At 41.4% G+C, this 24591-nt stretch overlaps 1 protein-coding gene across 1 annotated transcript in view; it reads left to right on the top strand.

Annotated features, from left to right (window-relative positions):
• Nucleotides 1-24591, top strand: part of PKHD1 (PKHD1 ciliary IPT domain containing fibrocystin/polyductin) — a 1769028-nt gene that overhangs the window by 387555 nt on the left and 1356882 nt on the right. Inside the window, exons 33-35 of the mRNA XM_078647366.1 lie at nt 507-723; nt 7405-7481; nt 7638-7771. Coding sequence (XP_078503492.1) covers nt 507-723; nt 7405-7481; nt 7638-7771 — 428 coding nt within the window. The remainder of the gene's footprint in view (nt 1-506; nt 724-7404; nt 7482-7637; nt 7772-24591) is intronic.

The following is a 24591-nucleotide window of genomic DNA, read 5'->3' on the forward strand; positions in this document are numbered from 1 at the left end:
ATTCGGATCATTTGCTGATGATAGCAATTATTGTAATATTTGCTTATCAAATGTTTTTACAGAATGTTTATTTTAATTGTGTTAACTGTATTTTATCTTTCGACAAGAAATATGGATGCCGAACTGTAACTACAATAAGATTTGTAATTAATTTTTGACAGCAGCTTATATATCACATACATTAAAATATATGAATGTATCTTAGAAACTAACAGATTGAAATTTTCATTGACCTAAAATGTCTGTATGCACAACACAGCATAGGCATATGGGCTTTACTTAGCTTTGGTTATGCTAATTTTCACAGACAAACTTAATGTTTTTACATCTCATTGATTCACCAGAAATACCTTAGGAGTTTGTGTCTCAAACTTGACTATCCCAAATTGTCAAAAAGTACATATAATGATAGCCAGAGAATTGACGAGAAGTAGTAAATTAGTCAATGAACTAGAATATTATTTCAGTAAATTGTATTCTCTCATAGGTTTTCTTTACTGTTTCAGATTTTTTAGGTTTTCTGTGTAGTTTCACAGAAGATGTGACTTACAGCTGCAAAGGACCCCAAAACACATATATCCATTGTGATGTAACTGTGGCAGCCGGCACATCCAGCGTAACTAAAGAGTTTTCTTATGTGCATGCTTGCCATGGCTTGCCATGTACTGCATCTTTTAACATGACATTGAATGCACCGCCATCCATCACTGGCCTCTTCTTCAGGTAGGCTATGAGCTTCATATTTTCTGTTGTATTATTTTCCTATTAGTTGAAGCTTAGAAAAAGACAATTTTGCATCCTTCTTTTTATTGCATAAGAAAAAAAAGTTTATCCAAGTGTTTTTTAATTAGAAAAAAAAATAAATTATTAATATTGCCTGAAACTTGCCAAATGATGTGTGCATATATACAGTGGTTGTTTGTCTATCCATGTGAATATGAATGTCCGTCAGTGGAAGAAGAAAAACACACTGTAGCATGTTTTTGATGTTTCAAAAGTGTTGATTTATGTTAAACCTTTTTGCGAAAAATGCCAATAAAGAAAGAAATGGGAATGCCCTGTTCTTGTCAATAAAGACTGTGAATTTTTTAAAACATCACCAAAACTATGACTATTCCTTCACCCCACCATCACCTTTGATAGATAAGATTAATGTTGATGTTTATTACTGTTTAATCCTCTTTGTTTTCACTATTAAAATGTGATCCAATCAAGACATGTTTCAATTGGTCCTACACTCTCTCTATAATATGCATAAACACTGCCCTCCTGCGTTCTCAAAAGACATTATGAGGAGCCAAAAAAACTAAATCTTAATTTCACATCCAAAATGAAGACATTTGAAAACGAAAAGGTGAATTTAAGTACTAATGAAGAAAAATAAAGAAACTAGAAGCATGTAAAAAAATATTAAAATAGCACCATGATTTAATTGAGGAAACAGTTGAACTTAATGTTAGTGCAAGGGTAATAAATAGATTTAGGCTTAGGGGTAATCTTTGGAATAGGAAATGGGTAATTGTAGCATTGAGTTCTAGTAATGGTTAGGTAGAACAAGAGCCAAATTTAGGATCAATGTCATATTTTCTCCATGATGGTATTTTTTGTAATCATTGTTAACATAATACAAAAATAAAAACGGGTATTTTTTGCATTATCTCATTCTTGATTTATTTTCTCATAGATCCTCTTTCATTTGTTTTTTGAGAAAGACCTTCCCTTTCTCTTTACTAGTCTTCAAATTTCTCTTACTAGATGTTTATTGTCAGTCAGTACAACCTCATTGGATCATGAGGTCGATCTTTTAAATGTAATGTACTCCCTGCTCTCATCTTCTCTGGTTCTATTCTCTCCATTTCCCATCACTTTCCCATGTCATTCCCACATGGTTATATTTGTTGCTCTCCCCGTGGTTGGGTATGGATGTCTTGCTATTGATGATCAGCCATCTCTTCTGTACCCATGATGGATAAACATGATATTGTCACAGTTGTTATTTGGGGAGTTCTTGATACCAATAAAATAATTGCAACAAAGAAAAATTAATATGATTAAAAGATTATTACATAGAACCATAAATAATGGTGTACCCTGTCTGAGATTTGTGCCCTCAGCTCAGTTTGAAAATAGAGCTAATTGATGACATCGATGAATTTTCTGAGTGTGCTTTTTGCTGATAACAGGTTTGGAGTTGGGGAGGTTAATTTCAAATTGTTTTATAGCTTCTCTTGGAGGCCTAGTGCTTGTGTCACAGAAAATGCAGACATCGTAAACCTATAGATATTATTTTCTGCAGTTATATGCATTATTGTGGAGTCTACAGATGCACACTTGCAAAACCATACTTAGTCGTCTGATTAACAGCAGGTGACTCTCCATCCTCATCCTCAGCAGGTGACTCTCCATCCTCATGTCTCCCTCTCCAGTTCCCTTGTGTGTGGGGTTCCTCAGGGCTCGGCTCTCAGCCCAACGCTTTTTAATGTGTACCTCACTCCCCTTGCAGTCATCGTTGAGCAATGTGGGGTTACGGTTGTCTCATATGCCAACGATATGCAACTGTGTTCTCCTTTAGAGAACACAGCGAGACAGCCTTCGCCAGTTTCTTCTTAATATCTCGTCATGGGTGATGGATAGCTGCTTAAAATTAGACACAGTAAAACGGAGGTCCTGTTTTTTATTCAATCCATCACCCCTCATTCGGAACTCTGGTGGCCATCTGAGTAAAATCCACCTCCTCTTCCAGTGGCTTCTGCCAGGAATTTGGGGTTCAAGCTTGACTCACAACTTACTGGCAAAGAGCAAATCTCTCATGTTTCCTCATTGTGTTTCTGGAAGTTGAAGGCTCCGAGGAGATTCCTTCACTTCCTGCCTATGGACTGTAGGAAGACTGTCGTGGTACATGCATTAGTCACCTCTCAGCTTGACTACGCTAATCGCCTTTACCTGGGTCTTCCTGAGTATTTGGTCAGGAGGCTACATATTATTCAAAATACATCAGCAAGGCTTATTAGGAACGTGACATTGTGACATCACATTACCCACTATCTGCGTAGTCTACACTGGTTGCCTGTAAAAAGAAGGATAGATTATAAAGCCCTGACCCTGATGCAGAGAGCAGTTAGAGATACTGGTCCTCAATATTTGAGGCAAAGACTTCAGAAATACAGCCAGAAAAGAGTACTTAGATCGAATGACCAGAAACTACTAGTTATCCCTCGTTTTGCAAAGGCCATGATCGGTGACCATGCCTGGACCGGAATCAAGCTTCCCAGGACCGGTTTCTGGCATTACAGCCGTCTTCAGCCAGGCTTGCTTGACTCCAGTGGCAAAGTGAGAAAGGGACTCACGTCTGAGCATACCCTGCCAACTTAGGGAGAACAAGCAGACCCACTATTCACTGTCTCTGCACGTTTTTCATGTACAGAACACAAGATATCAGCATGGCACCTTGCTCCTCAGAGGTCCGCAAACTCATCTGTGAAGTGCCTCAATGTTCATTGCTGAGCCCCACCTTCCTCAACACAAATATGATCCTTTTGGCCAACATCATTTGTGTACACCACATCATCATAGTCTCCTATGCCAATGACTGGCAAATCATACTTTCCCTCTCAACAAGACCCTCAACACAAGAAAAAGGTTCATAGCCTGCATGACCGAAATTGCTACCTGGATGAATGCCAACTGACAAGACAGAAGCAGTGATCTTCAGCAGGAACACCTCACCATGAAACTCCAACTGGTGGCTGGCTGAACTCTGACCCACAGCCACACTCAGCACCCTTGCCAGGAGCCTCAGAATCATCAGCGACAGCAAACTGGATAAGTCAACTACCTAATTCCATCCTGTACGTACTGCCTATGAATGTAACAAGTAACAACCCATTTGAGACATTGTCGCAGTGTCCAGTATTCTCCCAGCTCAAGACAATTGCATGAGGTTGCCTGTTCTGGTGTTATTCTCTCCCTTCTTTGCACACCAGTGCTGATGCAGTTAGTCATATGTCTAGGAAAAAACACATAGGCAACTTTTATTTTCAGAGGTCCTAGTCGAAAAACATTTGGGGAAAATACCCCCATCCCACCCCACCGCAAGAACAATGTCTTCTTTAGCATTAGAGGAGATATTAATAGAACTTAAGATGATTAAACCAGTTGCATCAGTGGAACACGCGATGACAGGTACTAATAAGAAAATTAAATGCCTCCATGTAAAGTTAACATATTTCAAAACAAGGCTGGATTCTACCATTAGGAGAGTCACCTTGAGAAAAAAGTCTGGTATACAACAAACCTTCATAATACAGTGTGGAACCTCCAACAACAACTAATTGACTAGGAAGATCATAACAGGTGCAATAGTATTTGTATTTGTGGGGTGCCAGAGGTGGAATAAAGGGACTACATCTCTGTCTTTGTGCAAGCTTTCCTAACCAAGCTACTGTCATGTATGTCAAACTCTTTGTTTATTTAGACCATAGTCTTTAAACACAACAGGAAACCACAATAGATAAATTACATTTCAATTCATTAAAACCTCCTTATAATATATTCATAATAAGAGTACGGAATCCACGGTCTTTCCCCAATAGCAGCAACCTTTTAACCCAATGAAATTCAATATAATATATATTAATCTAAATAAATAAGTAACAGTACAATTCATTAAAAATACCTTAACACATGTGTACATATTAAAAATACGATATTCACTTCCTTTCCATAATAGCACCAACAATTCGACACATGTCAGTAGTATATACATTAAGCTGAGATATATTGCGTGAGCTGGATGAGGGGATCTTAGAAGGCGGGATAGAATTACTAACCCCCTTCAGTCTATCCCTCAGGAACATTTTTATGCCCTTCAAGCTACTGTCAATACAATTCAAGAGACTCCTTGAATACCAAAGAGCACATAGTATTTGGTCTAGGACAACTGGTTAGCAAAACTGGCCTATACCTATCAACACCTGCCTACTACATCATAAACAGGTAAGGCTAATACTACAGACAGCTAAGACTCATGGTCTTATTAATATAAGAGCCACAGGAGGATCTAAATTGTAGCTGACTTTGTTCGTGGAACAAACACTATTAGGTAAATATTAATGGGCCTCCGTCCTATCCTGAAAAAATATGAAATACGCTGTGGCCTACTTGACCCTATGGTCATGCTGGTTACTCTCCATGGCCAAACAAGGGACTACCGGGATAGCTTGAAAAGGTTTTCGCCAACAGCATATGGAAGCAACTTCTGCTCCATTGCCTAAGAATATTGCTGCTGCCCCTACAATTCAAATATGAGATCATATTCAAGACCAGCATTCTCTGGAATGGAATCCCTAGATTTGGGTTCAGGTATATCTAAAGAAAAAAAAGCTTCATTCAGAGGGAGGAACACCAAAAGTCTCCACTAATCGGGTTAAATCTAGACCTCCTTTAAAAGATGATGAACACCTTCAGGAGGATAGAGTTTAACCAATGGCCCCACTTCCTTTCTTCTTAAAACCTGAATCGCAGATACCTCATGACCGCAGCAGAGTGTAAAACTGTGATGGTTGCTTTAAGAGTCTAAACAGACTGCTAGCTGGCTATCGCTTAACTCGGAGATAGTATGCCATTCAGAGTTTTAAAAACTCTTGCTTGTCATACCCATAGCAATGTTGCTGGATTATCTGAATTTAGAGTGGACATATATCCCTTGTTTAAGCTCTTTCTTGGTAGCATTACAGAGTTACCAGATCCTGCAGAATGAAACCTCCCACTAATATTTCACTAAATATCAATGAACTTAAATATTTTGTTAAAAGGAAAATAATCTTACTTGGAAACTGAAGAAAACAGGCAAAGCTATTCTTCAAGAAACCCACAGTGTCCAAAAAGGATCCTCCAAGCTGCAGATACAATATGTCACTGTAGTACTGGCAGGGAACGTCTTTGCTTGAACAACCTAGATAGATCTGCCAATAGATCTGATGTTGCTATGATGTTTCTATGCAGTATGTCAAGTTCTTCAAATATGATATTTCAAGTGGATGTACCTGTCAACCGTGTATCAGCTAAAATAAAACTACTGAACTTACCTTGGCCTCAGCTTCATCACTATAAAAATATTGGTGAGGAGGATGGCTACATGGTCGAACCTAGTGCATACGGATCTTCTTCGGCTTCATCTGCTCTTCCTGTGCTGCCATGCGTGCTGTGTTCATGCATGTGTAGTCCTGGTTTCTGTCGCCACCTCAGTTCAAATTGGACTTCATTCCATTGATTCCTGTCAGCACCCCGTGTGAATTGGGTTTTACTATTTATTATTTCTGCTGTTTCATGTGGACCGTGGGCAGACCCTCTCCAGATTTTGAGATTACTTCTCTGTGTACGGTCTTGCCTCCTGTGACACCTGCGAGCACCAGCTCCTGCAACATCTACTTCTCTTGGCTGCTCCGATCAGATTTAAATTGAATTATTATAGGACTCCGTCAACAATGTATCTCATGCTTGCCTCTCGCTGGAGTCCCATGCACAGTGGTTCGCGCAAGGTAAAAGTGTGACGTGAGGTGCCTCAGTCTTCCTTGACAATGGATATTTTCCTTCCTGGAGTGAATGCAGAATTAAAACCTTGGTTGCACTTAGCAATGGTAGTTCCAGGATCGATGGCGGCTTGGTAACCGTGTTTGCACCCAGCAATGTGCAGTGCCGAGCTATGCTGTTCTAACATCAGGTGTTTCTCTGGACACCTGCTACTACTGAACGCGGCCAACTAGCGGAAACAACTAGAAGGTCGTGAGTATAGCAGATCGTGGTGATTTGCACACCCTATGTTATACATTTTACCAACATAAACTACATAAACTTCAAAGGGCAGTGTTCTTATTGTGGATCAGAGTGATTCACACACTTTAAAGTCAGAAATACTTTTTACTATTCTAAAGCGGACCCCGGTAATTCGCACACCTTTTGGATTAATAGTGATCTCTTTTGCACATTATTGCTACATATTTTCATTTGCAGGTCATATATTCAAACATGTGCTTCACCATATTTGTCCTGGATAACAGTATATATATATATTTATATATATATATATCTTACTTTATAGAATATTCAGGGAATTCTGACTGCTTTATAGTAACACACACAGTTACTAAATAGGAAATTTGCTAGTTTCCTTTCTGTTCTTATAATGTGTACTATGCAAGTGGTCACACCTCCTCCATCTTTCCTGGACAATCCTGGTGAACCACCCATCAGATGGGAGGTATGGTTTGATGCATTTAAAACCTACCTTGGGGCAATTGCTGCTTTAAGATTTGGTGCTGAAAGGAAGAAATATTTACTACTTCATTCTCTAGGTTTTGAAAGATTATCCATTTTCAAGCATTTACCTAACATATCGCTTGACAGGGCTGAGACTATTGATGAGTGTCAAGAAACTGTTCTTAAACTTAAAACCAGTTTTGACAAAACAAACCAGTCTTATGGTATTAAGACATATTTTTCACAGAAAGTGGGTTGATGGAGACGACGTAGATGTGTATATATCAGTTTTACTGAGGTTAACGTCTGTTTGCCAACTTAAAAGCTTTACTGATCAGCTTATTAGAGACTAATTTGTATGTCAGTGCTAACATCAACAGATAAGGCAAATCTTCTAGCTATGGAAAATGTATATTTGGAAGAGACCATCAAGTTAGCCAAGAGTATTGAGATCTCAGGTTTCATTGAGGATGAGTTAGACACTGAAGTCATCTCTGTGATCGAAGATGAACAAGTTTGTTCCCAAAGCAATCTTAATGAACCAGTCATAGGGGATCCTTCTTGTTGAGTCAATCTCATAGTAGAAGTGAGTGTTGGGGGCAAGGTACTCAGACCTTTGGTTGATTCTGGATCACCATGATCACTCAGCAATTGTTTGAGGAGACGTGGTGCGACAGAGAATTATTGTCTCCAGACCATTCTGCAGTCTCTTATGAAGGGAGCTGGATTGAACTTCTTAGTTTTATTGAGGATGTTCTAGTGTTCAAAAGGAGGAAGATCAGGGCTAAATGTTACATTGCTGTCCAGTGCCTTAAAATCCTTGGATGGTTTCACTAGGGATTGTTCGACATGATACTATGACCAGGTGCCAGGGAGCAAATTTTGGTAGTTGACTGGGGGGAGGAGGAGACACAGAAGTGGACAGAGAGTTTCTCCTTTGTCTTTTGCAATCGGTTAGGTAACATTTGAGGTTTTAGACACAATATTATTGTAAAGGAAGGAGCAGTTCCTGTTAGGCACACTCTTCCTTTTAGTGCGAAAGAAGATCTTGACAAAGAACTCAAGAAATTGTGTGATAAAGGAATCATAGAGCCCCCAGAGTCTTCTTTGTGGTTATCTCCACTTGTGGCTCGAAAGAGGTGTTGACAACAATGCGTTTGTGTGGATTTGAGGTCTCTCAATAAGGAAATTTGAGTTGACTCACACCCATTACCCAAGATCAATGACTTATTTGCTTGTGTCAAAGGGGCCCAAGTTTTCTCCCAACTTGAATTGGCTAGTGCCTACCACCAGATTGAGTTACATCCAGACTCAGTCAACTTGACTGCCTTCATTTCTCCTCTCAGAACATTCCAATACCATTGCATGCTGTTTGGCTTGGCATCTGCTGCCTCCATTTTCCAGAGGGCAATGTAGAACCTTTTTGGTGGAGTAGAAGGCATACTGGTGTTCCAAAATGATTTATTGATTCATGCTAAAGATACTCAATCTCATAAAGTTATTCTGCGCAATGTGCTCAATATGTTTGAGAAACATGGGATAGTTCTCAAAACCAAGAAAAGTAAAGTTATGTGTAGAGAAGTTAATGATCTCAGTTATTTAATATCTCAAGAAGGAATTAGACCTTGGCATGGTTTATTGAGGCTATTGTAATTGCTACCAACCCTAATGACAAAACTGGAGTTAATGTTGCTTTGTCTATGTGAGTATTACTCACGGTTCATCCCTGATTTTGCCACCATGGTGCGCCCCATCAGCACCTTGTTCAAGAAGGGTGTCAAGTGTGAGTGATCTGAAGAGTGTGTTGCTGCTTTCAATCAGGTCAAATCCAGCTTAGCTAATAGCAAGGCTTTCAAACTCTTTGATACTGCTTTGGTATCACAATTGATGCCAGCCAGGTGGGGTTGGGTGCCATCCTGATGCAAGGTTTTGGGGATGAGGAAAACACAATGGCATTTGCACCAAGAGTACTTAAGTATGCTGATCTCCAGTACTCTGTTATGGAGAAGAAATGACTGGCTTTTTTGTGGGCTAAAAAAGGATTTGTCTGTATGTGTGGAGAAGGTGTTTTAAACTACAAACTGATCGCAAACATATAGTTACCATTCTTGGTACTGGTGCTAGCAAATGTTATACCCTAGGATCATGAGGATAGTTACCAGATTGATGCAGTACCAATTTGATGTGCCCCACATTTATGGAGGAAAGAATGGGAGGGCTGATTTTATTTTCCACTTCCCACAGAGAAAGGATGAAAGTGAAGAGTTGGATTTCAATGAGCTATGCGATAAAGATTCAGAGGATGTTTTGTAACTGTCTTAGAAATACCTGAACTCAACATAGGTTCAGAGGAAGGATGGATGAGTGCTTTGAGGGATGACACGTTACTGCAGCAAGTGTGTGAGTTGGTCAGGGAGGGCTGGCTCAATAAACATTGCATTAGAGAAACCTTTTGGTGGCCTAGTATGGATGCAGAAATGAATGAGGTAGTAAAAACTTGTTGTGTAAGTGGAGCTGCCGTTAAGAGTCTCAAGGTGGTGACACCACCCATATTATCTATTGAGTTTCCCTCTAGTCCATTGATCAAGTTAGGGATTGATGTAATGGGGCCTCTTGATTCTCTGCCGGGTGGATCCAGGTACATTTTTGCCCTCATGGACTATGCATCTATAATGGCCAGAAATTAAGATGGTCCTAGAACCCAATGCATCAAATATGATTGTCTTTTTAAGGGAAGTTAACTTGAGGGAAGGGTTCCCAGAGGTTCTTGTCTCTGACAATGGAACTCAGTTTGTTAGTAATGAGTTGCAGACATATCATGCTTCATGTGGTATAAAATACCTGAAGAGTTCCTTATACCACCCACAAACAAATGGTCTTGTAGAAAGGATGAATCGTGTGGTGGGGGGAGTGCATTAAGTGGGCCAAGTTTGGGAACCATGACATTACCAGATCTGTGAATAGCATGTTGTGGTTTTATAGGACAACTCCGTATTCTGCCACCAAAGTTTCACGTTTCGAGCTTTAAAGAGGAAGGAATGCACACACACATTTTAGGCCTGGATGGATGAGCAAATGGCTTAAATTCAGAATCTGATTTCATGAAAATTATGGATATTGTGAAAGAAAACATATCACAGACTCAGGCAAAACGACAACTTTTGGTACAATAACAAGAAAGGGGCTAACATGTTTCCCTTGGAGGTGGGAGACATGGTCCATATTAAATCTTCCATTCATGTAAAAAAAGGGAAAAGCAAATATATCGCACCTATCGGAGTTTTGAAGGTTGGCAGCAATGCTGTTCAAGTGGAAGGGGGGTGTTAGTGTAATCATGCAAAAGTTTCCAAGGTAAGAGTCAAGTTGGGTGGTGATCTTGGTTGAAAAAGTTACAATAGGTATGCCACCTGGTCCCAGTAAGAGCTGGGAAATTTTAGAGTTAACCTGGATGTATGTCCCTAGGAGCAGTTATAGAGTTATATTCACTCCCAGTAGGTTCCATACGTGACTACTAACATCATTACTGAGTGTCATATCGTTATTCTGTTTAAAAATAAAAAAAACATTTTAGGTATTTTTTGGGAAGAAGGGAAGAGTACTGGCAGAGATTGTCTTTGCTTGAACATTCTTGAACATTCTTAGCATTCTCTGCCAATAATGATCTGATGGAGCTATGATGTTGCTATGTAGTATGCCAAGTTCTTAGAATGTGATGGTTCATGTGGAGACTTTTTTCTAGAGGGGTTACTGGTGGATCGAGTACTGGATGGACAGTGTAGCTGCTGCAATGAAGCTACTGCACTTACCTAGGCTCCACCTTCATCACAACAGTCACTTGAAGGTGCACTATCTAAGAAGGGTGGAGGGGATAACTTTTTCCACAAAAACTTATCAGCACACATCTGTCCTGAATGGCAGATGCATTTTTGTGAAAATACAAATATATTCTTCCTAAATAATTTTTGGATCTGTGTATGCCTCCAATGGTAGCAAATCCAACTTTTTCCTGGACCTGAACAGACTACTAGTGGAGTTCAGGATAACAAAAATAATTAGGGCAATTGGAATCTCACTATAGACCCCTTTTTGATAGGTCAGGTAGTTCAAAACTGAAATGGAGACTTATAGACGCATCCTCAATGATTTAATGCAATATCATACTCCAATAGATCCCTGGCATCTTCTGCACCGGAGTGATAGAAAGTATATTTTCTTGTCCATTGAATAGGGTACTTTAACTCATATTGATTATTTCTTGAGTTTGGGTTTCTGTTGTGCCCAGATTACACAACTGTAATTTCTGACCACTCTGCTGCAGAGTTGATCATGAATATGGATGTTGTTTTCTCACCCACCTGCACTGGGAAATGTCAATATACCAATTTAAAAAACCTGAAGAAAAGAAAAACCTCCAGAAAATCCTCCAAATCGACTTGCATCACAATGAACATTCAGTGACCTTGTCACAAACTCTGTGGGTGGCATGTAAGGCAAGTAGGAGAGGGCCACTAATGAGAGACATTCCAAACCATAAATTCAAAATGAACAATAAGAAAGTCTGCTACATGAAGATGATCCGAGGAGCTGAATGAAATCAAAAAGCTATTTTAAAAGTTTTAGCTGAGTTTAGAGATCCATAAGCTCTGAAATCCAAACATTTACCATCGAAATATTTGTGCAATAAATGTGCAAATACTCTCAGTATAAGATAGATGCCATTTAAAGCAACATTGGAGAGTTGAAGTCATATTTACCGATCCCCTAATTATCAGAGCAGGGAATAGGATAGTGTAGGGAATCTTTATTAACATGCCATTCTACTGTCCTAGTTTCTGTGGATTATTTTTCCTTTCTAGTAAAAATGTAGTGCACATCTGGACATCTAGTCTTCAAAGGTATTTTGAGCATTAATGTCGGAACCTGGTAGGGCTCCTACACTGTCCTCCAAACCCACACCCAACAGATTTTGAAGGGGAAATTTAAGATTAAATGGTGACAGAACATGGCTCTCTGAAGATATGCTGCACATAACATAAGTGTTCTTGAAGTGCTTTAACCTGAGGAGCAGACCTGAGGAGCAAACTCTGTAGTGGCTCTATGATCATTTTGTTTTTGCAATCGTTTATTTGTGGTCCATGAGGTGAAATCATTCTCTTATGTAAGGTGAACCAGCAGTGACATTAACATATGCATACTAATGGTTTACCTGCAATTTCCATTGAAAAATATTTTTTGAATTGCCTATAAATTTGGCCCAGCATACACGGATCTGCACCAAAAGCTGGTAATCACTTTTTGTACTCAGCTAAGGTCTGGCATGCCAATTTTGTGAAGGAAATAATATTTAAGGGGCAGATGGGTAAAGATAGTTGTGTTGCATAATTCCAGCTTGTTACGGCGGGATTTCTGATCTATTGCTATAGGTCTAGATCCCAACTCAGGTCGACTAAACCGTTGATACCTGTCATAGAGTAAAAGGCAATCCACTACTAGGTCAATTAGTTAAGGACTTACACCACTCTAAAGAACCACTTACTACAAATAAGTTTTAAAAGTTTATTATAAAGCCAAAGTTAACTGGAGATACAAACATCTCAAAATAAGGTTCAAAAGATATACTGGTATCAATACAAACATACATTTTCTAAATGCTCTTAGTCGGCAGAAGAATATCACCAAAACCAATTCAAAAACCATCAGAGTTGCAAGAATAGACACAAGCTGTAACTTGTCAGTCATTTACAGGAAGGAAGAAAATCCAGATTAGACTGTCCCTACACTAGACTAAATGACATCCCTACTTAGTAAAATCTTAACCTAAAAAGGTGTCAGCCGTGGTGACTTCCAAAGAAGATCACTCACTTCCCTCAGTCTTCATTGTGAATCAGTGTCTCGCAGTTATCCTATCTGCCTACCCATCCGCTCTCTTAGGTTCCTCAGACCATCTGCCCTAACTCCACCCACGGGTGCTGTCCCTAATACAAAAATCACATTTACAATAGAAACGCCCTTTAGAGACGCCCCTCACGTGGTGTCGGTTCTGGCATTTTCCATGCTGATACTCCTCTGGGCCCATCGTTAGCGTTGACCTTGCTTCTCAGGCTCTTCTCCGGCAGGACGGTACCCCCCAGGAAATTCCTGAAGCCTCCTCCAGGCCTGTGCCTGGCTCCCTGAACAAAACTCTATTCATCACTCTCTTGATTGGAACCTCCTCGCACCTGCAAACAGACACTTGTACAGTGGGCCCCAAATTCCGGCCTCCACCGTATCTTCTAAGTCGTAAACCTTCGAGCAGGCTCAGCAATTTATGCTTAACATAACATTCCTCTAACTAACACATGCAGATCAAAAGAAATGACCTTATCTATTCAGGCCTATTAGAATTACATGAAACGGGCCTGTGCACTCTGTAAACCTTTAATTTCTTAGTCTAAACAATATTCTAACTTATTACACACAATGGTTATATGAAACACTTCTATAAAACATATATTTCAGTTCTATGATCAATAATACTTTGAATTACAACAACATTAAAATCCATATCATGTGAGAGTGTAACAGCACCTTTCATTCTCTGTGAACTGCCATGTGGCCTACACATTTCTACGTTTAGCAGTATTACATTCTCCTCTACAACAGCCACATACCATGGGATTTTAACATCATTCTAACATCTCTACACACTTCTACATTAGCTTTCCACACTGATATATGCATTCTATTTTAATTAAACACTCTTATGTATTTTCACTCTATAAATTCGACACTCTTATGTAATCTTTACTAAACTAATGCAACGTGCTTGTAAATATGGTGCACTTCTATTTTTTCTGGATTTGCGCTCTCTCAGTTCCCCCCTTTGATGACTTTTAGTAGTCATCACCATCACAACACCATCCCTGAGGTATGAACTGAATCAAACTGAACTCGTTGCAGTACTCTCTCGTTTCATCATCTCTAGAGCCCTCTGACTCCTGTAATGATTATCCTGCATCGCAGCTAATCTCCTCCCCTGCTCTCTCATGGATCTCTGCAACCTATTTGATCTATACCATTGGTACAGCCGCACCAATCCCCACAAGGTGATTATACAAATCACTATTATGATGATAGGTTTCAGTATGTACCAAATGAAACCCTTTCCTAGGTTGGCAAACCAACCTCCAACTTTACCCATTCCATGACTTACTTTTTCCCACACATTTACCTGTGTCAAATCCTCAATCTCATGATGAATTTCAGTGATGTTCCGTATATACTTTTCTAGAGGTTTTGAATTGTCTGGAATGTAAGTACAACATTCCTGAACCTTCAAAGCCTTACAGACTCCTCCCTCTTTGGCTAACAGAACGTCTAGAGCAAGTCGGTTCTGAAGAACCATTGCCCTTATCGATTGCATCTCTCCCTCCACCAGCATTAATGATCTGGCAGTACTGGCGGACAACCTATCTACAACTGTTGCCAATCTTCTAATCTTGAAATCATTCAGTACTATCCCTAAAAGAGGAAACATAGCACCAAATACGTCTCCAACTACCTCCTCATTGCTTACATCCCTTCTTCCTCTAGCTTGAGTTCCTCCCTCTATAATTTCTAGATCCTTAGCATGGTATATTTTGGGGAAGACAATTGCTAAATAACATGATCCATACCAATTATCCGGCAGTTTCACGTATGCATTTCTTCCACAAACAAAATATACATTCGGGATCACCTGCATTCCCTTCAAGAAATCCTTGGTATAATATTCTAATTGGAAAGCATGTTCACAATTTACTTCTCCCACAAACACATTCTCATAATAGGTATTACCCCTATATATACACAGTTTTCCTTTTTGCTCTCGATCTAAAGCTATTGGACCATTACTACCCTTTCTTTTGTGTAACCTTTCTTCCTCGGTCCAATCTGTTTTCCATTGGCCTGAAGCCTTTGAGATCTTCTGTCTCCTATACCGATCATCCACCTGTCCAATAAACCTTTTCTCAATTTCTGACACTTTACAAGTCAAATTATTTCTTCGGGCATGTGAAGTATCCAACGTTTTCCAAGGAATGAAAAATGTCTTTAATCTATCTTCACTCTTATAATAATCCCACTTGTTCATGTGCTTGTAATTTGGAACTTCTGGTAAAACGGCATCAAAATTTGAAAAATAATATTCAAAACCATCATGTTCATAAAATATACTAAGCAACAAACTACATGTGATTCCATAAGTCAATGGAAGATGATGATATCTAATACCTTCGTCTACAGAGGCTGGCAATTGCATACACACGTAGCAATCCTTTGCCTCCATAGCATCAATATATTCATAAAGCAATTTAGCATATGCATTTGATTTGAAATTTCCCTGTGATTCATCCACATGCAACCTACGAGTCTCCGCTGCTAGTAAAGCTTTATCTTTCTCTGTATTGTCCCCCCTTCGACCAGCAGTAGTAGGTTTCTGTATTGATACAATTTTTGCTTCCTTTGTTGCCTTCTCTTCATTTTCATGTCCCACTACATATGATATAATAACTACTAAAGCTATAAGGAAAATTACTCCCACTAAAAGTGTGCCTACTATGCATTTTGTCTTGCGGTTTGGGTTGCCGGCCTCCATGATCTCAAGACAGTGTAGTTCTGATTTTCTTTCACAACACAAAGTCTCTTTTCTTTGCTTATTCAGTCTTTCCGAACCACACCTGGAAGCTGATAATCCCTTCTGCAAGATCAGTCTTTGAGTTCTATAGCAACAGACAACCCTAGCCCTTCTCCGTCCACTAAATGGGAAGTCCCTAAATTTCTTCTTCTTCCACTTGGCGCTAGGTTATCTTTCAATCTGTTTATTTACAAAGTCTATAGCAATCTGGAATCATACGTGTTCCAGCAGCTCTAATCACGTATTCTAATATTTCCAAACGAAGAATGATCTCCTCGAGTGTTGGCGTCGTTGAACAAAAAGTCGGAAATTCTATTCTGTTTAGAACCAGTTCTCTTATCCTGCTCAGATATGGAGGATTGGGGATAGTGAGTGTCAGCAACCCTTCGACCTCCACTCCTGGTACCAACAACACTACTTCCAATGTTATGATTGGGTCAGTACTGGTCACTGTCACTTCCCTCACCCTCCCGGATCTCCGTGCACTGGACATCTGCAGCTAGGTAGGTCCACTCAGGAGTAGCGTATCTTCTGCAGGGCACTCGTACCCTCCTCGATCTTCTCGGACCTTCCTGTTCCTGTCTTTGTGCACCTTCGTCCAAATCCGAGTTTTCAGATATAGGAGCAAGAGTTCTCTCTGGAGTTGGCTTCAAGCTTGGCCTCTTCTTTCTTTCAGGCCAACTAGCTTCTCCACGCCTTGTTCTCCTATGTCTTGTCCTCACACTCGGTTCTTGATCACTTTTGTCTTGATCTGTGTCTGAGCCGTATTCACAGCAACTTTCTCCTTCGGTGGCAACTTCAGTTTCACTGTCGTCCTGTCTTTCTTCTGCTGGATCTGTAGCACTCTCAACTTCTTTCGACACCCCTACAGCTTGACTGATCCCCTCTAGTGGTTCGCCGTCCACACCTGGATTTTCATCTGTGAGAGGAGCTGTTTCTTCTAAGGGTGCTGGAACTCTTCGAGTATGGGAAGCATGAATCCAGTTTGGTAGCCCTCCACACTTTACAGCAGTATTCGTTGTCAAGATTATTTGGTAGGGCCCCTTCCAACGCACGTCTAAGCAGTTCTTCCGGACGTGTTTTTTCACAAGGACCCAGTCACCAGGGCACAAGTCGTGACATAGGTCTCTTGAAGATGGAACTTCAGCAGCCTGCACCTGAAGAGACACAGAATGAATGACATCAGAAAGTCCCTTGCAATAATCCAAGATCAGGTCATCTGTAATATTCAACAAAGCTGTAGTTGGAACAGACGGAAGTCTCATTGCCCTCCCCATTAAAACCTCATGTGGAGAGAGACCTGTCCTCCTGTCTGGTGTGCTACGCATACTCATGAGTACCAAGGGCAAAGCATCAGGCCAGCTTAAGGATGTCGATGAACATACTTTGGCTATTCGGGACTTTAGAGTTCCGTTTATCTGCTCCACGATACCTGAAGCCTCTGGTCGATAGCTACAGTGCAACTTCTGATCAATGTTTAATGCAGAGCAAAGCATCTTCACAACTTCGCTGTTGAAATGAGCTCCTCTGTCTGATTCCAAGGAGGTCGGCACCCCAAAGCGCGGGATCAACTCTCTAAGCAACAACTTTGCTACTGTGAGTGTATCGCCCCTGCGTGTAGGGTATGCTTCGACCCATCTGGAAAATATGCATACAACCACCAGAACATACCTGAGGCGGTTGATTTTTGGCATTTCAATAAAATCTAATTGCATTCTGTTGAAAGGCCCCCCAGACCTCCCAATGTGACTCATTGTAACTGGTGTTCTTTTCCCTACGTTCAATTGCTGGCATGTGACACATCTTTGACACACTGCTTCTGCTGCAATCCTTAACCTAGGATTATACCAAGTCTGCCTAAATAACCTTAGCATGGCATCTCTTCCTAAGTGTACTGGACCATGTATCTGTCGTGCCATTGGACTCACTAGTTCATCAGGTAATACTGCCCTTCCATCTGCTGAAACCCACAAATCCATTTCACTTTTCACACAACCTGCTGTTTCCCAGGCCTTTTTCTCAGAATCAGGTGCTTTCTCTTGCATGTCTTTTAAATCATCCCAAGTATCAACTGTTTCTAGCATCATGTTTAACTCTGTCTTTTCCTGAGTCCCACCTACTTCCACTTCCGTGAAAGAATACCCTTGCTCCGCGCAGTAGCGAGCAACTTCGTCTGCATATCGATTACCTTGCGACACAAAATCTGTATTTTTGGTGTGGGCTACACATTTAACGATCGCAATTGCTGCTGGACCTTGTAATGCTTCTAACAACAGTCGCACAAATTCCCCATTTCGAATAGGCGAACCAGAGGAGGTCATGTAACCTCTCTGAGACCACAATTGCCCAAAATCATGAACTACACCGAAACCATATTGGCTATCGGTATAAATGGTGACTCTAATTTTGCTACCTGCTAAACAGGCACGTGTCAATGCAATGATTTCGGCTACCTGAGCGGAGTGTACTCCTTCCAGGCAAGCGGCTTCCACAACTCCAGTAATGGTGCAAACAGCATAAGCTGCTCTCAACCGACCAGTATCGTCTCTTAAACATGAGCCATCAACAAAGAAAATTTCATCAGGGTCAGTCAACGGCTCATCCACAATATCTGGTCTTGGCTTGGTGCATAGTTCAGTCACATCAAGGCAATCGTGATCTTCACATTCTTCGCCTTCTATATCATTAGGAAGTGGCATCAATGTAGCAGGATTCAAAACAGAGCACCTCTTTGTGGAAAAGTAAATTCTGCCATGTTCTGTGTCCCTACGCGTCCTCCATCATATGTTATGTGTGCATGATTAAATATGCATATGTATTCCCCATGTTCGATTAAAGACGCAATTTTAGTTGTGTCCATCTCTAGTATGTCTATTTCCAGTTCTCGTGAAAGCTACGAATATCAGGCCTATGTAAAGCTACGTTGCCACGTTTCTCAGTGTGCACGTTATTTCATTATAAAGTCCCCGTTCCTAGGCCCCAAAAGGGCCCGGACACCAGATTTCAGCTTCTGTCTCCTGAGCCCTCGCTGAGGAGCGATACAGCCCCCACCTGTGTTCCTGACCCTTCACTTACTTCCTGCCTCACAGTGCCCGGCTCAGCCTGGCTCTGCCTCTGAGTCTGCCAAGAGTATGTTATGATTCCAGTTATCAGTTCAGTCCTCCTTCTCTGCATTCCTAAGCTACTGAACTGCATCAATAGTTTCCGTCATTGTCTAGCCTTTACGTCTCCACGTAAGGAAAATACTGTATTAATGGTCATTTAATATTCTTCATCACGCACTACATGTAGAATAATGCATGCTCCAGTCTTAGAGTCTGTTAGCCTTTACCCTGATAACTTTTGGATTCTATCAACATGTTCTCTAAACATCAGATACTAGATACTGTTTAGGTACATGTCGCCCTGACTCTCCAGACTTCAGTCTCTGCTCCTAGCACAGAGTTCATAGCCCCCAGCTTCTCCTAGTAACACGTCATTGCCAGTTTGCGCGCACCACCAGGTTAGAGGTCCCGGCTCCTTAGGTAGCCCCCTCCATGTTTCCGCCCCATTCATGACATATTCTGTTACGTTTGCATCACATGTCTATGTATACGCCTCTGTTACACCTACTTTCACCCTTATCTTTCGCGACTGCTATTGACCACACCCACTGCTCCGCCCATTATATGTACTGTAATACAACTGTTTTAGTATATATGTTCGTGTATTGTTATTAAAAGCTAGCGCGCTCATTCCAGATCCTCTCTCGGGCAGCTGCCCGGCCTTGCCATCCTATTCCTGTGCAGGTTGTCCTGTTCCTGTCCTTTATGCTGTATTAAACCTGCAAACTCCTACTACCTCGAATCTTGACTCTTATTTATTGAGCTATCTGTTATTACTATGCCTAGACAAAAATAGATCCGGTATTATTTATTTATATACCACATAATGGCGCCCGAACAGGGACTTGCCCTTTCCCCACGCGTCGGTGAAGCCACGCCGACCCCCTGACCCTCTGCAGTCGTGACGGAACTCTTCTGCGCACCGGCAGATATTTCTGCTTCAAGTATCCCTCAGGCCCACGGAGGAGACGGAGGAGGCGGTCCAGCATCCAGACGAGACGGTGGAGGAACGCGGCGAGTCCCGACCAGAGCCCAAGCCGAGAGTCCAAGGTCCGAGGTATCCGGAGGTCCACCCGTAACAGAAGTCCGAAGTCCGTCCGTCCGGCGTCGAAGCAGTCCAGTCCAGTCCGAGGCCTTCCGTTCTTGCTGCCCGGTGAGTACCGTTGCTGGGGTAGTATCTAGACAGGGTCAATCTAATTGACTCTGGTCCGTGGGTTGGTGGTACACAGACCCACAAAACGAAGTGTCCACTTCGGTGGATGCGGGTCCTGACGTGTCTCTTTATGAGACCGGTAAGTTTCGTACTGTTTCAGCAGTGCATCTAGTTTCTGTTCTAGTCAGTTCTGTTCTCGAGAAAAGTCATGTATTCTGTTTTCCGTATTCCAGGTAGTATTCTGTTCGAACTGTTATTTTAAATGTTATTCATGTATTTTAATGTCGTGGTATGAGTGCGAAGTAATTATCGTGTTTATTGTGTATTGTATTGTGTCCAGATTATAGTTCAGTCATGCCACTCTTTTCAAAACTGCGTCAGTTAAAAACCAGAAAAGGTCTGCTAGAAGCAGCAGTTCCTGTCCCTCCTAGGGACAGTCCAGGTCATTTTATGTATCAGAAGCATGGCATAAGCGCCATATTGTATCTAGATTTATGGGTAGAGTATACCAAGGTGTTAGAAGAAAAGTATAGATGGCCTGTATCAGGCACATGGGATGCCGAGTGCATCATGAGAGTAGAAGAAGCATTATGGAAAAAGAAAGCCAGACAGTCACAGAAAGATGCCATCGAGTTATGGCGCAAAGAATCTCATAAAAGAACCGAAAAAGAAATCAGAAAGTCTGAATTAAGTAGAGAATCCTTAGAACGAGCACAAGAAAAAGAATTAATCGAGATAGGTGAACGAGTTAAAACCGAACAGTCAGACAGACAGAGGAACGCCCTCATTAAGGGTATGTATCCTCTTCTTGCCGAGGGCTTGCCAAAAGCGACCCCGGAGGCATCCAGTAATTTTCCGCCACCACTAGTTCCGACCAAGCTACGTCACAAACCGACCGCAGCTGATATTTTAATTTCGTCCTATTTGGACGACACAGTCCCAGAATATGCAAATCCTGTTCCTGCTCCGCCAGTCCCTGTAAATCAGGCACTTCCCGCTCCTCCAGACACCGGAGTACCTGTTACGGTACCCCCGGTCCAGCCCGCCATACAAGTCCAGCCTGCATTTCCATTTCCCACTCTGCCAGGACGAAGAGCATCAGTAGACGACTCTAGTTTAGGGGCCGCAGGGGGAGGTACTCCAGGAACCCCGCCGCCACACAAGCGTTTAACGTTAGCCGAATTACATGCACAAGCGTCACAGCGTACGCCCAGATATCAGTCTGTTGCAGAAATAAGAAAAGCCCTTACCGAATGTGGCTATGATCCAGTCCCAGGCGAGGATAATATGGTTTTATATTCATTACGCGTAAGAAAGGTGACCGAGTATCTAGTCACCCTACCAGATATGAAAGAAGATCTAGACAGAATATATCGTTTCATCCGTACAGGGAATGATCCAGAAAGTATTAGTGATGTCATGTGCCAAAGAAAAGCTGAAGTCCAGCTCATGCTATTAAAGTTTCTGATTAATTGTCTAATAAGGGAACAAGATTATCCGACCAAAGATCAAGCCGAAATGAAAGCCCTGACAAGGTGGAGTGATAATATAGCCGAGGGTAAGCACAGAACCATCAGTAGTATAGAGAGTATGTATAAGAAGATTCGTAAAGAAATAATAAGGATACACGAACAACGCAAAGCAGCACAAGTAAGCGAGAAAGAAAGTAACTCTGATACTGAAGAGGTAGAGGACGAGAATCCCGACAGAATAGCGTATGTAGGAAAATCTAGATTTCCAGATCGCCATTTACGCCTAGAACACAAGCCAGTTTTTCACCATCCAGCACCAGAACAAGGTTCTCTAGAACAAGTATTCCAAGCTACCGATCACATTCTGAAATCACGAATCGGTTATAGCGAGTTAAGTACTATGCATGAACAAGAACTAGTCCGATCAGCAGTCCGATGGATTACTGATTCTACCACTTTTCCAGACGAAATAGTGGCACAAATGTTTCTGAAATTGCCCCCAGCCGAGCAACGACTGGTGGGTATGTATATGATCCAGCACCTCATTACATTGTATGAGGGTCAGCATTCTGATCCAGGTCCGTTACATGATGTCCTGAACGAGTTACTCCAGTATAAATGGAAAGGTTTAGGTACCGATTTAATTAGTGTCATTCTAGAACAGCGGCACAAATACAGAACGTTCTTGAACCCGCATTTTGTTCATATCTCACCCCCAGAAGGTAAACCCTTTTACATAGACAGACAGAATCCGTTACGAGAAGTACATCCAGTTAAGACAGCAGGTGGTGAAATGCAACGAGTGTTTGTTTACACCCCGATCACAAAGATGGAACTCTTAGAGATGAAAAAGTTAATTCCCTGTCATGATAAAGATCCAGCAGGGTTCCACCGAGAATTAAAAGACATGCTCCGTATGGGAGAATACACGTATCCAGACGTTATTAAAATGTTAAAAGTCTTGTTGCCCGCAGGGGTATATGAGAAACTCAAGGAAAAAGAATGGGAGGTGGGAGAGAAAAAGATCGATTGGGCAGTTCTAGAAGCCGAAGATAAGGCACGAGTACCAGGTACCGGTCTTGGAGATAAATGTAAAGAATTACCAGAATTGTTAATACAAGTTTTACCCAGATTATTGACAACTAGAAAGGAAGACTGGGATGCAATCTCAGCCTGTAAACAGAAACAAGACGAAGATACTAGTGATTATTATTCTAGATTTGAAAAATGTTTTAGCATCAACAGTGGCCTCAAGACAAGTAGTGAGTCATACCCTCATCTTTTTGTTACTAAATTAGTCGAGAATTCAAGTCCACAAATTAAAAACCGAGTTTTGAAAGTCGAAAGTACCTGGCAAGCTAATACCCCGTCCCAAATGCTCCAGATGCTTCAATATCACCAGAATAGAATCAGAGAAGAACAAGAACATGAAAGGAAACGTATGAAAGACACGAAAATGAAAGTACTAGTTGCACAATCTGTTCCTCAAGACAGTCAGAAGAGGGGTCCGAATCAAGCCAGTCATCCTGCAGCTCCCGTTAAAGGGAACTGCAATTATTGTAAACAGCCAGGTCATTTTATAAACGAGTGTGCAGTTCTGAAACACAACATAGCTACCGGTAAGACTAAAGAAAGACCACGTCCGCCTAGACAAGAACAAGTTTCACAGACTCCTCAGCCACAGAATGCACAACAGACAGTTACAGCACCGCAGCCTATTGCTGCAACACAGCATGTTACACAGCAGATGTACCAGTATGCTCAGTCAGAGTATCCAGAGTATCAACCGTATTCATGAAACAGCCTAGAGAGGGAGGTAGGTTTGCCTCTCATCGAGATACCTGTAGATCAAGAGGGTCCCTATGTTCACAGTCAAGTATTAGGGAAAGATAGAAAGTTTTTGATTGATACAGGGGCAAGTAGGACCACTATAAGTCACGCCGAAGTTCCAGGGGCTCCGCTCTCAGGCTCTAGAAATATTTCCCTTGGATTCTCAGGAAAGCCTATTGTAAATGAAATATCAAAGCCAGTTACTCTAGAAGTAGGTCCATTGTCCCGCACTACTGATCTGTTACTCACTAAGTCATGTCCAGAAAACCTATTAGGCATTAAGACACTGAAAGAGTTAGGTGCAGTTATATGCTGTTCCCCAGAGGGAATACGATTGTTCCTACGTGACTTCAAGGGTCACTATGTATTACGAGATTTTGATCCTAGATTGTCTAATGTTCCGCAGCATCTATGGGCGCAAGGTCCAACTGATGTTGGCTTTATGCAAATCACACCCCATCGTGTGACTCTCAAGCCAGGTGTAGTGTTACCACGAATCAGACAGTACAGATTGCCACCAGAGGCTGTAGCAGCCTTATCCAAAATTATTGACGAGCTCATGGCTCAAGGAGTAGTTGTAGAAACTGACTCCAATGTATGTAATTCTCCGATCATTCCAGTCATGAAACGTACTGATCCGAATGCACCTCCAGTATATCGATTAGTGATTGACCTTCGAGAGCTTAATAAATGTATTATTCCTCAGTACCCAGTTGTCCCAGATATTTCTTCCCTATTGACAGCCATTGATTCCGAAGCATCATTTTTTACAGTCATAGACCTCAAGAATGCGTTTTTCAGTGTCCCCATTCATCCAGACAGCCAGTTTCTTTTCGGATTTTGTTTAAATGGAAGGAGCTATATGTTCACACGCGCTCCTCAAGGTTTCACAGAAAGTCCTAGTATTTACAGTCAAGCACTCAAGAGACAACTAGACAACATTCACATGCCAACTGACACTGCCCTGCTCCAGTATGTCGATGATCTACTGATCACAGCCCGTTCTGAACGTGCTTGCGAGCGAGCATCCCTTACAGTCTTGTATTTCCTAGCCGAGATGGGGCACAAGGTGTCCCCTTCGAAGCTTCAATTCTGTGTCCAGCAAGTGATCTACTTAGGCCA

The sequence above is a fragment of the Lissotriton helveticus genome, chromosome 6, assembly GCF_964261635.1.
Source record: "Lissotriton helveticus chromosome 6, aLisHel1.1, whole genome shotgun sequence".
Taxonomy (NCBI): Eukaryota; Metazoa; Chordata; class Amphibia; order Caudata; family Salamandridae; genus Lissotriton; species Lissotriton helveticus.